This window comes from Eptesicus fuscus, chromosome 20, assembly GCF_027574615.1.
Source record: "Eptesicus fuscus isolate TK198812 chromosome 20, DD_ASM_mEF_20220401, whole genome shotgun sequence".
Lineage (NCBI taxonomy): Eukaryota > Metazoa > Chordata > Mammalia > Chiroptera > Vespertilionidae > Eptesicus > Eptesicus fuscus.
In genome coordinates, this window is record NC_072492.1 from 28,100,921 (window position 1) to 28,113,196 (window position 12,276).

The window sequence follows — 12,276 nt, forward strand, 5'->3', positions numbered from 1 at the left end:
GGTAACAACAAGCAGTACTGCTCTTGATACACTTCCAGCACCTAACTCTCTACTCTCTCACCCTGTCAGGTGTTGTTGAAGTGTACAGGGTGACCAAACGTGTGGAGCTGGGGATAAAAGCCACCGCAGTGTGCAGTGAGAAACTGCAGCAGTTGCTTAAGGACATCGATAAAGTGTGGAATAACCTAATCGGCTTCATGTCACTTGCCACACTCACGGTAAGCCCATTCGACAATTCAAGTTGCTTTCCTTTTCAGAAACCTAAGTTGTAAAGCAGAGTGTACGTTCCTATGACGACACTTATTGGAAGATGAAGGTGCCTACTGTATCATATTATATTAAAGGAAGGACAGAACATTTGTGCAATTGGTTCGAGAGTACCAGGTTAGCTTCTGGAAAACATTCATTCTTAACCCATCCTCTTAATTCACACAAATATATATATATATATATATGTTTTGCAAAGCTTTGGTTTGAGTTCCTTCCTTTGCATTTCTAACCCTAACCCCAGACAATATGTCTTAAACAGCAAATTCTCTCCCCAGTGTTATATTGCTTCTGTTTGTAATATTAAATTCTTAAAGAGCTTAAATCATGTCCAAAATCTCTCTTGTTCCTTTGGACCATTTTTCAATTTATAACCTAAAATCATACAGTTTGGGTAATTATTTTTTTTAAATTCTATTCTGACCAATACAATAAGAAATGAAGTATAAATATTTGAAAATAAGAGATAAATTACATTTATTTGGTGATATGAAATACTTCTAGCTAGAAATGTGAATTCAAGAGGTTAAATTTAATGAGTTTGGCAAAAATTTGTGGCATTCTTACATACTAATAATAGTTGGAAAATAAAGAAATGGAAAGCTCAATTTTTTTCTTATCCTCACCCGAGGATATTTTTCCATTGATTTTTAGAGAGTGGAAGAGAGAGGGAAAGACAGAGAGCAATATTGATGTGAGAAAAACTCATCGATTGGTTGCCTCCTACAATTCGCCCGGGCTGGGGAGGAGCCTGCAACCGAGGTTTGTGCCCTTGACTGGAATCAAACCCGGGACCTTTGGGTCCGCAGGCCGACGCTGTATCCACTGAGCCCAATGGCTGGGGCAAAAATTCACTTTTTTAAATGTACTGAACCATTCAGGCCTTTTTTACTTTTGACCACATAGTTACTGGTTAATTTGTTTTATACCTTACCAATCGCTTCTGCATACCACTACTAGACATTTCTTTCTGAAATGTAAATCTGGTTATGTTATTTACTAGTAAGTCCCAGATAGGACTGTTACTCTCCTGGCCTCCAGTCAACTGAAGATCACACAGGCTCTTTGATTCCACTATTATCCTCGGTATAACACACATTCTTTTGTGCTGCTTTTCCTCGCGAAATAAGCAGTGAATTTCAGAGTATTTACTTCCTGTTGCTGTGGCATATCAGAAGTTTATTTTTAATAATGATGGCATTTTATTTTGCCAGTCTACATAGTGTTGTGAGACAGAACCTTCATCATGTTCTGCATGGCTATCCTCAGCTGACAAAGTAGATGTGGTTGGTAGAAGAATGCCCTTCCTCCAAAGATTGCCACCTCCTAATCCCCAGAACTTGTGAATTTGTTACCTTAAGTGGTAAAAGGGACTTTACAGATGGGATTGAGTTAAGGATCTTTGGATGGGGAATTTACCCTGGATAACCTGGGTGGCCCAGTGTCATCACAGGGATCCTTCTGAGAGGAACGAAGGAGAGTGAGAATGAGAAAAAGACACATGACAATCGAAGCAGAAAAAGAAAGATTGGCAGGTGCTGTGCTATTGGCTTTGAAGATGGAAGATGGGGCCATGATTTAGGGTATAGGCAGGCTCTAGAAATGGAAAAGGCAAAGAAATAGATTCTCCCCCAGAATTTCTAAAGGGACTGCAGCATTGCCAAGCCATTTTAGAATTCTGACCTCCAGAACTTTTAGAGAATAAGTATATGTTGTTTTAAGTGACTAAATTTGTGTTAATTTGTTATAGTGGCAATTAGGGGAAATTAAAACATTGTGGCCAAGAATGGTTACATTGTAACCGAAACCAAAAGTCTGGAATTGTTTGTGGACTCTGTCTAGAATAGATCACTCTTTGTATCAGTCAAATTAGCCTAGTTTATGCTACAGTTAACAAACCAGACCCTCCTTGATCTTAGCGATGTAAGACAACAAAGCTTTATTTATTGTTCCTGCTAACATGCCTATCTCAAGTTGGAGGGTTCTCTGTGCTGTGTTCTTTTCATTCAGGAACCTAGGCTGACAGACCCTCCACCATGTGGAATGTAGCTGGTCACCATGGGAAGGTGAAGGGAACATCACAAATAGCACGTTGGTCTTAAAGGCTTCCTTCCAGAGTGACACACGGAACTTGTGCTCACAGTCTGTTGACCGTGGCAGGTTGCACAGCCACGGCTAATTTAAGGGAAGGAGAGTGAGAATATTTGTGAACAGTAATTACTACCAAAGCCTTCTTCTTGGACATCATTTTAGCAGTTCATCATTGCTAAAGATTGAGGATTGTATTTCCCAGTCTGGCTCTGGGACTTGTCAATGTATAGCTGAACTTTTAAAAAATCTTACTAAATGAAATACTTCCAAATTAAAGTAAATGATGTTTTAATTAAGGTGGCCTGAATCATTATTTTGCTTTGGTGTTGGATTTGAGTGTTTTGTTTCTTTTCGTTGTTATTCAAGTGTTTTTCTTAGTTGAGGAATAATTTACATAAAATGAAATGCACAGATCTTAAATGTATAGTTAGATCAGTTTTGACAAATGCATACAGCAGTGTATCCTATACCCCATCAATATATGGAGTATTTTCATCATCCTCTAAAGTTCTATCTTGCCCCTTCTCAGTCAGTCCCCTGATCTGAGTCCAAAACATCCAGTGATCAGTTTTCCCTAGATTTCTATCACCATAGATGTACTTCTTCTAGAACTTCATATAAATGAACTTAAGGTAGTATATACGTTCTTGTGTCTGGCTTCTTTTGCATAGCATATTGTAAAAATTTATCTTTGTTGTTGTGTGCCAATTTGGTTTATTTTTACCACTGAGTAATATTCCATTGTATTAATATATCATGTTTCTTTTTAATCCATTGTTTATAGACACATGCTAATTCCAATTTGGGCTAATATGAAAAGAGCTGTTATGAACACTTTTTGTGCAACACTTTTTGTTAACAGGTTTTCATTTCTCTTGGATAAATATGAGTGGAATTGCAAGTTCATATAGTAGATATATATTTTAACTTTTAAGAAATTAACAGCTGCCCTAACCGGTTTGGTTCAGTGGATGGAGCGTTGGCCTGCGGACTGAAGGGTCCCGGGTTTGATTCCAGTCAAGGGCATCTATTTTTTAATATATTTTTTAATATATTTTATTTTTTACAGAGAGGAAAGGAGAGGGATAGAGAGTTAGAAACATCGATGAGAGAGAAACATCCATCAGCTGCCTCCTGCACACCCCCTACTGGGGATGTGCCTGAACCAAGGTACATGCCCTTGACCGAATCGAACCCGGGACCTTTCAGTCTGCAGGCCGATGCTCTGTCCACTGAGCCAAACCAGCCAGGGCAGGGCTCTACTTACTAGCTGTTGTTAGATTTACTCTCTAGCTGGTAACTTTCAGGTCTCTCCCCCTCGAACACTAGGACTGTATATCCATCTGCCTGCTTATATAACGTCAGAACTTGGCTGTCCCATAGGCAGCTCACACTGAGCTCTTCTCCTCCCATCCTCCATTCCCAACCCTGGTTCTGCTCTCACGTATCTTATTATGGTGAATCCTCTCAGTTGCCTACGCCTCCCCACTCCTTGCACACTAAAGGTCACCCAGTCCTGTTGACTCTACTGCCTTACTAGATTTTTCATGTGCCCATTTCTCTCCACTCCCCACTGTTGCGACCTTACCTCAGACCTTCCATGTCTGGGTCCTGGAGTCCTACAACAGCCTTGTAACTGAGGCCTATACCTTGAAGATTGCCTCCCCCGATTCACTGCCTGCACTGCAACCAGAGGGATATGTCCATAATACACACCGGAATTTGTCATGATCCAATTAGAACCCTAACGTCTTTCCCGGGACAAAGCCTCAACCCTGTATTTTCCTTTCAAGGCCTCACATTCCAGTTCCATCTCTTACCTCTTTCTTAAGTTTGGCTCCCAACACCTAGGTTTCTCCCCATACCCAATCTTTTGCTAAGATCCTTTGCCTGGCCTGCTTGTTCTACATAGAATAAACATCCTTCCCTCCCTACTCACCCATTCCATTCCCTTCACCTAGCCAAGTACATCCATCAGGACTCAGCCAAGTTGTTTCTAAGTTCTGGGAAGAGATCTCTGCCATCAGGCTGCTTTCCCCGGGGGTGGAGTAAGTCCCCTGCCCCGTGTGCCCTGTCACTCCGTACTTACCCTAGTAGGGCTTTCATCACTTGTGTTGCCTGAGACCCACCGGCCCCCACCCTACACTGATTTCTCAGAGGACTGAGACCGTTTTTTTTCCCCTCGTGCTAGCATCCCTACTGGAACATGCAGGTACTCAGTTAATGTTTGGGCAATGGTGTCATTGTATTGGTGGTATTAGAGAGCTTACCTAATTTGCTGTTGGACCTATTGGGGATGGGTAATCATTGGAGTGAAACTAAAAGCATTTGGAATTGCCAGGTTCTCACCCATTTGTCTTGTTTTCACAGCCCGATGAAAATTCACTGGATTTTTCCTCTTGTATGTTGCGGCCTGGTATTAAAAATGCTCAGGAACTTGCTTGTGGGGTGTGCCTGTTAAATGTGGACTCCAGGAGCCGGGTAAGTCACATGCCTTCCCCGGCAGATGGCAAAGTGCTTTCCTAACATGACCTGGGGGACAACCCCATTTAGACCACGTCACTACAAGGGCCATGCCCAGGTGGCAGGGATTTTATGAAAGCCCTGAAATCTGACCAGAGAAATAGACATATTTTCAGAAAAGCAGTGGGGAAGCTGTTGATGGAACGCGTGCAGTTCTTCCCTTTCTAGGGAGCATGCTTTTGCATTGTGCCTGCAGCACCCTGTGCACAGTGGGGTTGTAAAGAGAACAGGTTACCTGCAAGGATTTGTTTGCAGGCAAGAGGCTCTGTTCTGGGAATTTTGTTGACCTTATGGTTTCAACGTTATTTCAGAAAGAAGAGAAGCCTGCAGAGGAACATCCTAAAAAAGTATGAACCAGTTCCACATTATCTTAGCATCTACATCTAATTTTCAGTGTGGAAGGCAAATCAGATGATTCCACTGCCATCCTGACCCATTCCAATCATGAATCTTTACTGAGTCACCTTTGTTCCCATAATGTTTGACTTAATCAACCAACCGTGTGGATCCACTTCCATCTTGTTTGCATGCTTGTGTATCATGATTGGCTTCTGGTGTTGTGGTTATTTTTCTGTGATGAGTAGGGTAACAGAATGAGCAGCTTTTGAAAGACTGAAAGCTATAGTGGCACATAATGAGATAAAAGAACTTCAGGATTTGGCCGTTATCAGACACAAAAAAAATTGTTTGGGTTTTAGAGTTTTATTTATTTATTTATAATGCTTTACAAAGCACCCTGGGACATGATGTGGTTAGGATTGGCTAGCTGTAACTCACCTATAAGCCTTATTTATCCAGAAATAATTCTTATATGTTTAATATCTTCATTTTTTATGAACCCTGTCCCTATTTGGACTTTTTAATTATGTTGATTCAGTTACCAGCTCCCAATGGCATTAGACCCTAAGAGTTTATAATCTTTTGTTTTCTTTCATGATAGGACGGTAATTAGCCACAGAAACTTAAGGGATTACATGTGATAGTCAGATGCCAGCCTTTATCCCTTCAGCACCATGAGGGATAAAAATTAGCCACAGCCCTTGGCTATGTTAATTCCCCATATCATGACACCCCTCCTCCCAATCCCCTAGACCAGTGGTCTGCAAACCGCGGCTCGCGAGCCACATGTGGCTCTTTGGCCCCTTGAGTTTTTAGCGAAGGCCAGCTTAGGAGTACCCTAATTAGGTTAATAACAATGTACCTACCTATATAGTTTAAGTTTAAAAAATTTGGCTCTCAAGAGAAATTTCAATCGTTGTACTGTTGATATTTGGCTCTGTTGACTGAGTTTGCTGACCACTGCCCTAGACTCTGCCTTTTCTATGACAGATTTGGTCTTCTTTTGCTGAAACTGGGTTTAATGGCAAAGATACTTTTATACCTTTAATTAGCAGCAATAACGTTCTCACCTGAATTTCTGTAGCTACCTGCTGAGCTTTCGTATGTGTGCCAGTTTGGCTTGGCCTCTGTGACTTGGTGAAGTGTGCATGCTAGTTGCTGCTCAGCTCTTAGGAGAAGCCTGACTTGCTGCACATGTCTGTTTATTTCTGGCAGGCATTCAACTCAGACACAGATAATTTCAAGCTGGCATATGGAGGACACCAGTATCATGCCAGCTGTGCCAACTTCTGGATCAATTGTGTTGAACCAAAACCTCCTGGCCTCATCCTGCCTGATTTGCTCTGAAAAGCTCCTCTATGAAGTACCAACTGGGTGGTGGTGGTTGTTTTTCATCACCCCCATGGGTGACAGGGACCAATGAACAGAATGCAAGTACTGCAAAGTTCACCTCTATGAATTTAAATGAAGAATTCCTCAAGAGGTGGGCGGGGGAAAACTGCGCAAGTTCCTAGTCATTCCCACAGAGGACCTCTGTCCCCTGGTTCCCACTGCGTCTTTGGGATTTGTGGTGAAATTGCCCTATCCAAACTGCATGTGGCACTGGAAGTTGCTAACTTATCACTAGTTCATTTAAGATGTTTTCAAATATGGACCACAGTAATTTGCTGCTGCAGTATTGAAACTGTGAAGAATTGTCATTTGAAGAAAAATTGTTGTAGGACTGGAATTGGCAAGAATGTGTTGAGCCAGAGCTTATTTATATCTAGAACACTTATTGTCCTGTGAAGTAGAGTGCATTTAGTGTGTTATTTGAAATGAATAAAGAGGGGAAATTGTGATTAAACTGATGTTCTTTTTCTAAAAAAAATTCTGTCTCCATTGAACAAGGGCAGGTAGGTAAGTGCAGATTTACCAACTTTGCTGATGCAACTGAACCAATTAACCAATTCTCTTCTCCTTGCGTTCATTTCTAAAACTATCAACTTTCAAGAAGACTTTGCAGTGGAGAAAGTTCATTTTGACAGAGGCCCAAATCCTTGAGTATCAGAATGATATCCTTCCCGTTAGGGGTCTTCGCTGCAAACCTTCAATTTTACCTCATGACTGTGAACGTGTATTTTTTTCAGACGAGATTTGGAAAGGCAGCTGAATGAAATCTTTTTGCAGTGGTCTCTGTCCAGATTTCCAAAAATGACTGCCTGTGCACCAGTACTGCCTGACTTTGCAGCATCTACGTGAGAGACCTGAAAATTTAGGGTTAGAAGGTGGAATTCCTGGCCTTGAGAGGTGAATGTGATGTGCATTTATGGTAAAGGTAACGGAACTTAGAAATAGTGGAAGAAAATTATTCAAAAACAGCACTGAATTTTAGAAGGAAAAAGCTCATGCTATTGTAGGGGATTGTCTTTGCCACTGAAACTAATACATCAAGTCAGGGGGGAAAGCCAAGTGGTTAGAACTGTCATTCCTAGGACGAACATGCCAATCTAGGACACACATTTCTAAGGTGTTAATTATGTGCTTTATGAAGAGATTTTGAATCTTTTATGTTTCACTTTGTATGACTTGTGCTGTCTGACCTAGACTTTTTATTTGTAACCGAAAAATTTGGTTTTGCCAATATAATTGCCGCCTTACATAATTAACTAGATTACTTTCCCTCCTCAGGGCAGAACTTGAGGAATTGTTTTGTTCCATCTTACACCTTTACCTCCATCCTCTCCAGAAAAGGTATACAACATTTCCATGAACAGCAGTCGACGCTTCTGCTTTTACCTTGCTGTGCATCAGAATGTAGAGAAGTGTTGATGAGGTAAGTCTGTTTTTCTCATTTGCTCCAGTTGATGTCATCTCCAGCTAAGGACTGAGACAGCTGTCTCTGAATTGTTACTACCTTCAGAGCCTTTGCCCTCCACGGGGCTAGTGGAGTGCCAGTAACAACACATGTGGACCAGTTTGTAGCAGGCTTTTCCTGAGGCTTCTGTGCTCCAATTCAGCCTGAGCAGCCCCTAGAGTTTCAGATGGCACCTAAATTCAAGCAGGCTTCTGATTGGTCTTGTACATTCCATAACAAAATCTACCTTTGCTATAAGAATATCGCCCAGTTTGACAGAATTTACATTGCTGAGACTTTTTTTCTTAAATGCTATATGTATTATTATTTTCACAATGGCCTTTATCAGTAACATTTTTTAAAGTATGCTAACTAGATTGGTTCCCATTCCCAGGTATATTCTAGAATGCCTCAGATAAAATTCTATGTATTACTGCTGACCTTATCAAGTATGGTAGATTTAGTCACTCCATGGGAAATTGCAAGAGGAAAATACAGCAAACACCAACAAAAACCTTTGCTATGAAAAGTATTCATTACTGTCCTATCTGTGTAATAGAAATGTTTTATTAGATACCACCAAGGAGTTGGGGAGTGTGGATACCATTGTGTTGATGTATGCATTTATTAAAATGACTCAACATTGCCTTCAGCTTCACCTCAGCTCGTTAGCCAAGAGCCGTGTCCTTGGAAACAGTAACCAAGGTTACTTGCTTCCATACTATGTATTGTGCCGACAGCTTCACCCACAGCTTGAGAGGCGATTAATAAGCCCTTTTTTTAAAATTGTATTTTGCCTTTAAAAACGTTATGGCATAGTGTTATTTTTGTGTTGATATGCTTAAGGTAGAAGTGAGTATATTAGGATATTATCCATTCTTTATTTTTCCCGTGGCACTCTATCTAGGTTGAGTATTTTAAATTGAGTATTTTGTGTACATATACATACTTTTTGTTTCAAAATACCTTCTACTTGCCTTTTATTTAATGACTTGTGTTCTTAAGCTTTGAAAATTATAGTCTTTTTGTTACAGAAATTTGAAATGCTTGCCCTGCACTGGGGATCACTACAAAAATTACCCTAATATCTTGTAGGTTACACATCTTCCTTTAATAGCTGGTCCTAATAAACTCTGACATTTGGATTAGAAAGGTGTTAAACTTCCCTGGGGCTAAGAATGCTCTTAGTTATCACAGTGGTGGTGGTTGCCAGGATTTCTGCAGGAAATTTTCCTTAGTTACCAAGAACATATCACTAAGTATTTTCTTACTAGAGTACAATGATTATTTTGGACATTTATCTACAGACTACCAGACTTAGTTTGCCTTCATACTAAAGCAGCCATGGCCTCCATAGCCATAATATTGTTTTGTTGTTCTTTTGATTATGTGCGGATGTAGCATTTATGGTTCCTCTGATTTCCCAGAGAGAAACTATTAGCTTTTTTTGAACTTTTCTATTTAGACAATGATGATGTATGTGGTTGTAAAAGTGGGCAAATGATATGAAACAAGAAAAGGTAGAATTTAGATGGAAACCACTGACCAGGTAAAATTTGGAAGATATAATTTATATAAATATGCAGCCACTGACATTATATTCCTGGCTTCTTACCAAAATAGACTAAAATTCTAGGAAATTATTCCACAGACAAGCGAGCAACAGCCTATCCAGCAACTGAGTAAAAAAGCAGTGCTGTGACAAGTGGCTACCCTACCCAAAAATGAGGCAACCAGCTAACGCCCAGTGGCTTCCCCGGAACATGGAATAATTACTACTTAACCTACAACTCCTGATGAGTTGTCAGATTTATTAGGGCCAGTTGAGGAAGCTGTTATTTGCTTAACACTAGTTTTAGTTTAGGGCATTTGTGTCTGTTAATAGTCAAGCAAAGGCACACCTTTTGTGAAAAAACAAATTGTTTGATGGAGAATTCATTGCTTTGGTGCCCTTAAAGTTACCAAGAGACAACTGAAAACTGCCTTTTGTCAGAGTGTACACTTTATGCTGTTTTTCAGTTCCAGCACTGTAAATAGTATCTGCCAGAATGTGAAATGTTGACATGATTCAGCTGGGATGTCTATTTTCAGTAATGTTCATTATTGTCACAGAAGCCATATTATAACAATTATTGGAGAGCATCTTTCTTCCATTCAACATAACACACACACCCTAAAATTCTTCTTAGTAAATATTCTAATATGTTAAGCAGACAGGTTTATTAAAAATAATATAGTCTGGGGCACATTGATTCCAAGAGGGTGTTTGCAGCAGATTTTGTTATAATTAACAGCTAAATAATAAAGGTGTTTTCTTTTTACCTTACAAAGTTACTAAATAATAAAGGGAAAAGGAAAGAGTAGGGCTAATCCAGTAGAGACTGAAGACGGTATCAATCTTCCCTAAGCACTTGTGTGGTCAGCAGTCTTAGGCAAAGCTTGTCTCTACAGGATTAGCTAGACAGGACCCAAAGTGATTTTTGCACTGAGCTTCTCTTGCACCTGTCATGCCAAAAGGCATGGGATTCAAGATAGAGCAGAACCAGCTTATTAAACTGTTCAAATTATTAAAAATGATTAAAAGCTAGTTAAAGATTTTCATAAACACTATTCCAAAATGTTAGTTTTAAAAATGTTACTAGCAATGTATGCATTCCCCTTATGTTCCTCCCCTCCTCCCTACCTCTTAAAATAAACTTGAACACTTCAGGGAGAACCAAAAAGTCAACCATTTGAAAAGAAAGGTGAAGAGGGGAGCAGATGCTGGTACTGCTTGAGGGGCTGCTGATGCAGGCTTTGCTGGCATTAAATCCCCCAGTAAGGCATCAGGTGTCGGGACTCTTTCTCATAAACATCTGGAACTATGCCATAAGGTGTCTGTACCATTTTAACTGTCGACTTCCCAAAAAGCTGGCGCTCGTAGTCTATCAGCTGCCTCCAGAAGCCTACATTGGGCCTGATCACAGGCCTCCGGGCTTTCACCCAGTTGTATGCCTCCAGCAGGCACACACTGTGGAATTTCATCAGGTAAGCAATGCAGAGAGTGGCTGAGCGGCTCACCCCTGCTGCACAGTGCACCAAGGTGGCCCCATGCTTCCTGCTCACACTATGGATCTTGTCGGCCACAGTGTCAAAGTATAGTCCAATGGGGGCATGAGGCATGTCAGCCAGAGGCACTTTAACATATTCAAATTGGGGCCAGTTGAAATTGGGTATCTCAATAGTAGCATTAACAATGCAGGTGATGCCACGAGCCTGGAGGAGATGCCGGTTGGAGGCCACACTGCCTCTGCCCAGGAAGAGAGAGGAGGTGATTTGAGCGATGCCTCCTATGTCTCCCTCAGCAATCATCCGAGGGGCCATGAGAGTCCGTGGTAGTGTGCTGTGACCTCTGGAGCTCATGAAGACACTGACAATCACACTTGCATCATTGGAAGCAAGACCAGAGCGTTTTGTTTTCCTCCACCAGGGAATCCGAAATTATAGTCTCCTTCCTGCAAAATACAGGTACCTGTCAGTATTTTATATGGTATTGATTCATCACAGCCTTCTGCATACTTGTGGAATGGGAAGGTGAAAGGGTTAGAAATGGTTATTTTCTATAATAGAGTATGTTCTTTCAAGGACGTAGACAAATCATCTAAGGATTATCAGTTAGAAAAAGTAGCCTAAGATACCAATATGTAAAACTCAGCACTCTGGCGATTGTTTTTTTTTTTTTAAAGGCATTAAATGTAAATATCCTATTTTAGGAAAGTGAAAGACAAAAACATGCCCAGCTGATTTCTGAACCAGTAAGCTTGCAGGGTCTTGCTTTTATTGAAGCGAGTTTCTTGGTAATTAGGAAGAAATCGGAAATTCTGACCCCTCCTATAGCCATGTTCTTTCAGAGACTGTTGCCTATCTTCATGTCTAATTCTAGAAAGAGATGTTATGATACCACATTAGGTAATATATTCAGTGACCTGCCTTTGTGGACTAAAAAGATACTGAATTGGATCAGTTACAGAAAATCCAGGACATATGGTCACTTTAGCCCTCTACTATTTAAAAAAAGTTCCTCCTTTCATATTTGTGACATCTGAATATTTTGGAAATTTGTGCTGTGGTATTTCTATGAAAATAATTCCAGGTAATTTGAAAGCCATGGTCTCAAAAATCATTTGTCTAAGTTAATAAGCATTTTAGCTGACCTGAGCCCCTGGGTTTGGTTAAATGAC

General features: G+C 40.5%; 2 protein-coding genes across 6 annotated transcripts in view; one reads left to right on the top strand and one right to left on the bottom strand.

The window, feature by feature from the left end:
• Positions 1-7,066, top strand: part of SYNRG (synergin gamma) — a 55,563-nt gene extending 48,497 nt beyond the window's left edge. For 2 of the 4 annotated variants that reach the window (XM_028157560.2, XM_028157561.2), the window contains exons 20-23: positions 70-218; positions 4,729-4,839; positions 5,193-5,228; positions 6,436-7,066. In XM_028157560.2, the coding sequence (XP_028013361.2) occupies positions 70-218; positions 4,729-4,839; positions 5,193-5,228; positions 6,436-6,567 (428 nt within the window). In that variant the 3' untranslated portion in view covers positions 6,568-7,066. Of the gene's footprint in view, positions 1-69; positions 219-2,277; positions 2,664-4,728; positions 4,840-5,192; positions 5,229-6,435 lie in introns of those variants that run through there. The other 2 variants (XM_054709825.1, XM_054709826.1) reach the window with 2 other exon arrangements.
• The window catches only part of DUSP14 (dual specificity phosphatase 14), a 38,191-nt gene that overhangs the window by 5,375 nt on the left and 20,540 nt on the right, over positions 1-12,276 (bottom strand). Inside the window, exon 2 of one of the 2 annotated variants that reach the window (XM_008149517.3) lies at positions 10,137-11,550. The exons of the other annotated variant lie outside the window; for it this stretch is intronic. Within the exon in view, the coding sequence (XP_008147739.1) occupies positions 10,862-11,458 (597 nt within the window). The 5' untranslated portion in view covers positions 11,459-11,550 and the 3' untranslated portion in view covers positions 10,137-10,861. Of the gene's footprint in view, positions 1-10,136; positions 11,551-12,276 lie in introns of those variants that run through there. 2 annotated transcript variants of the gene reach the window in all.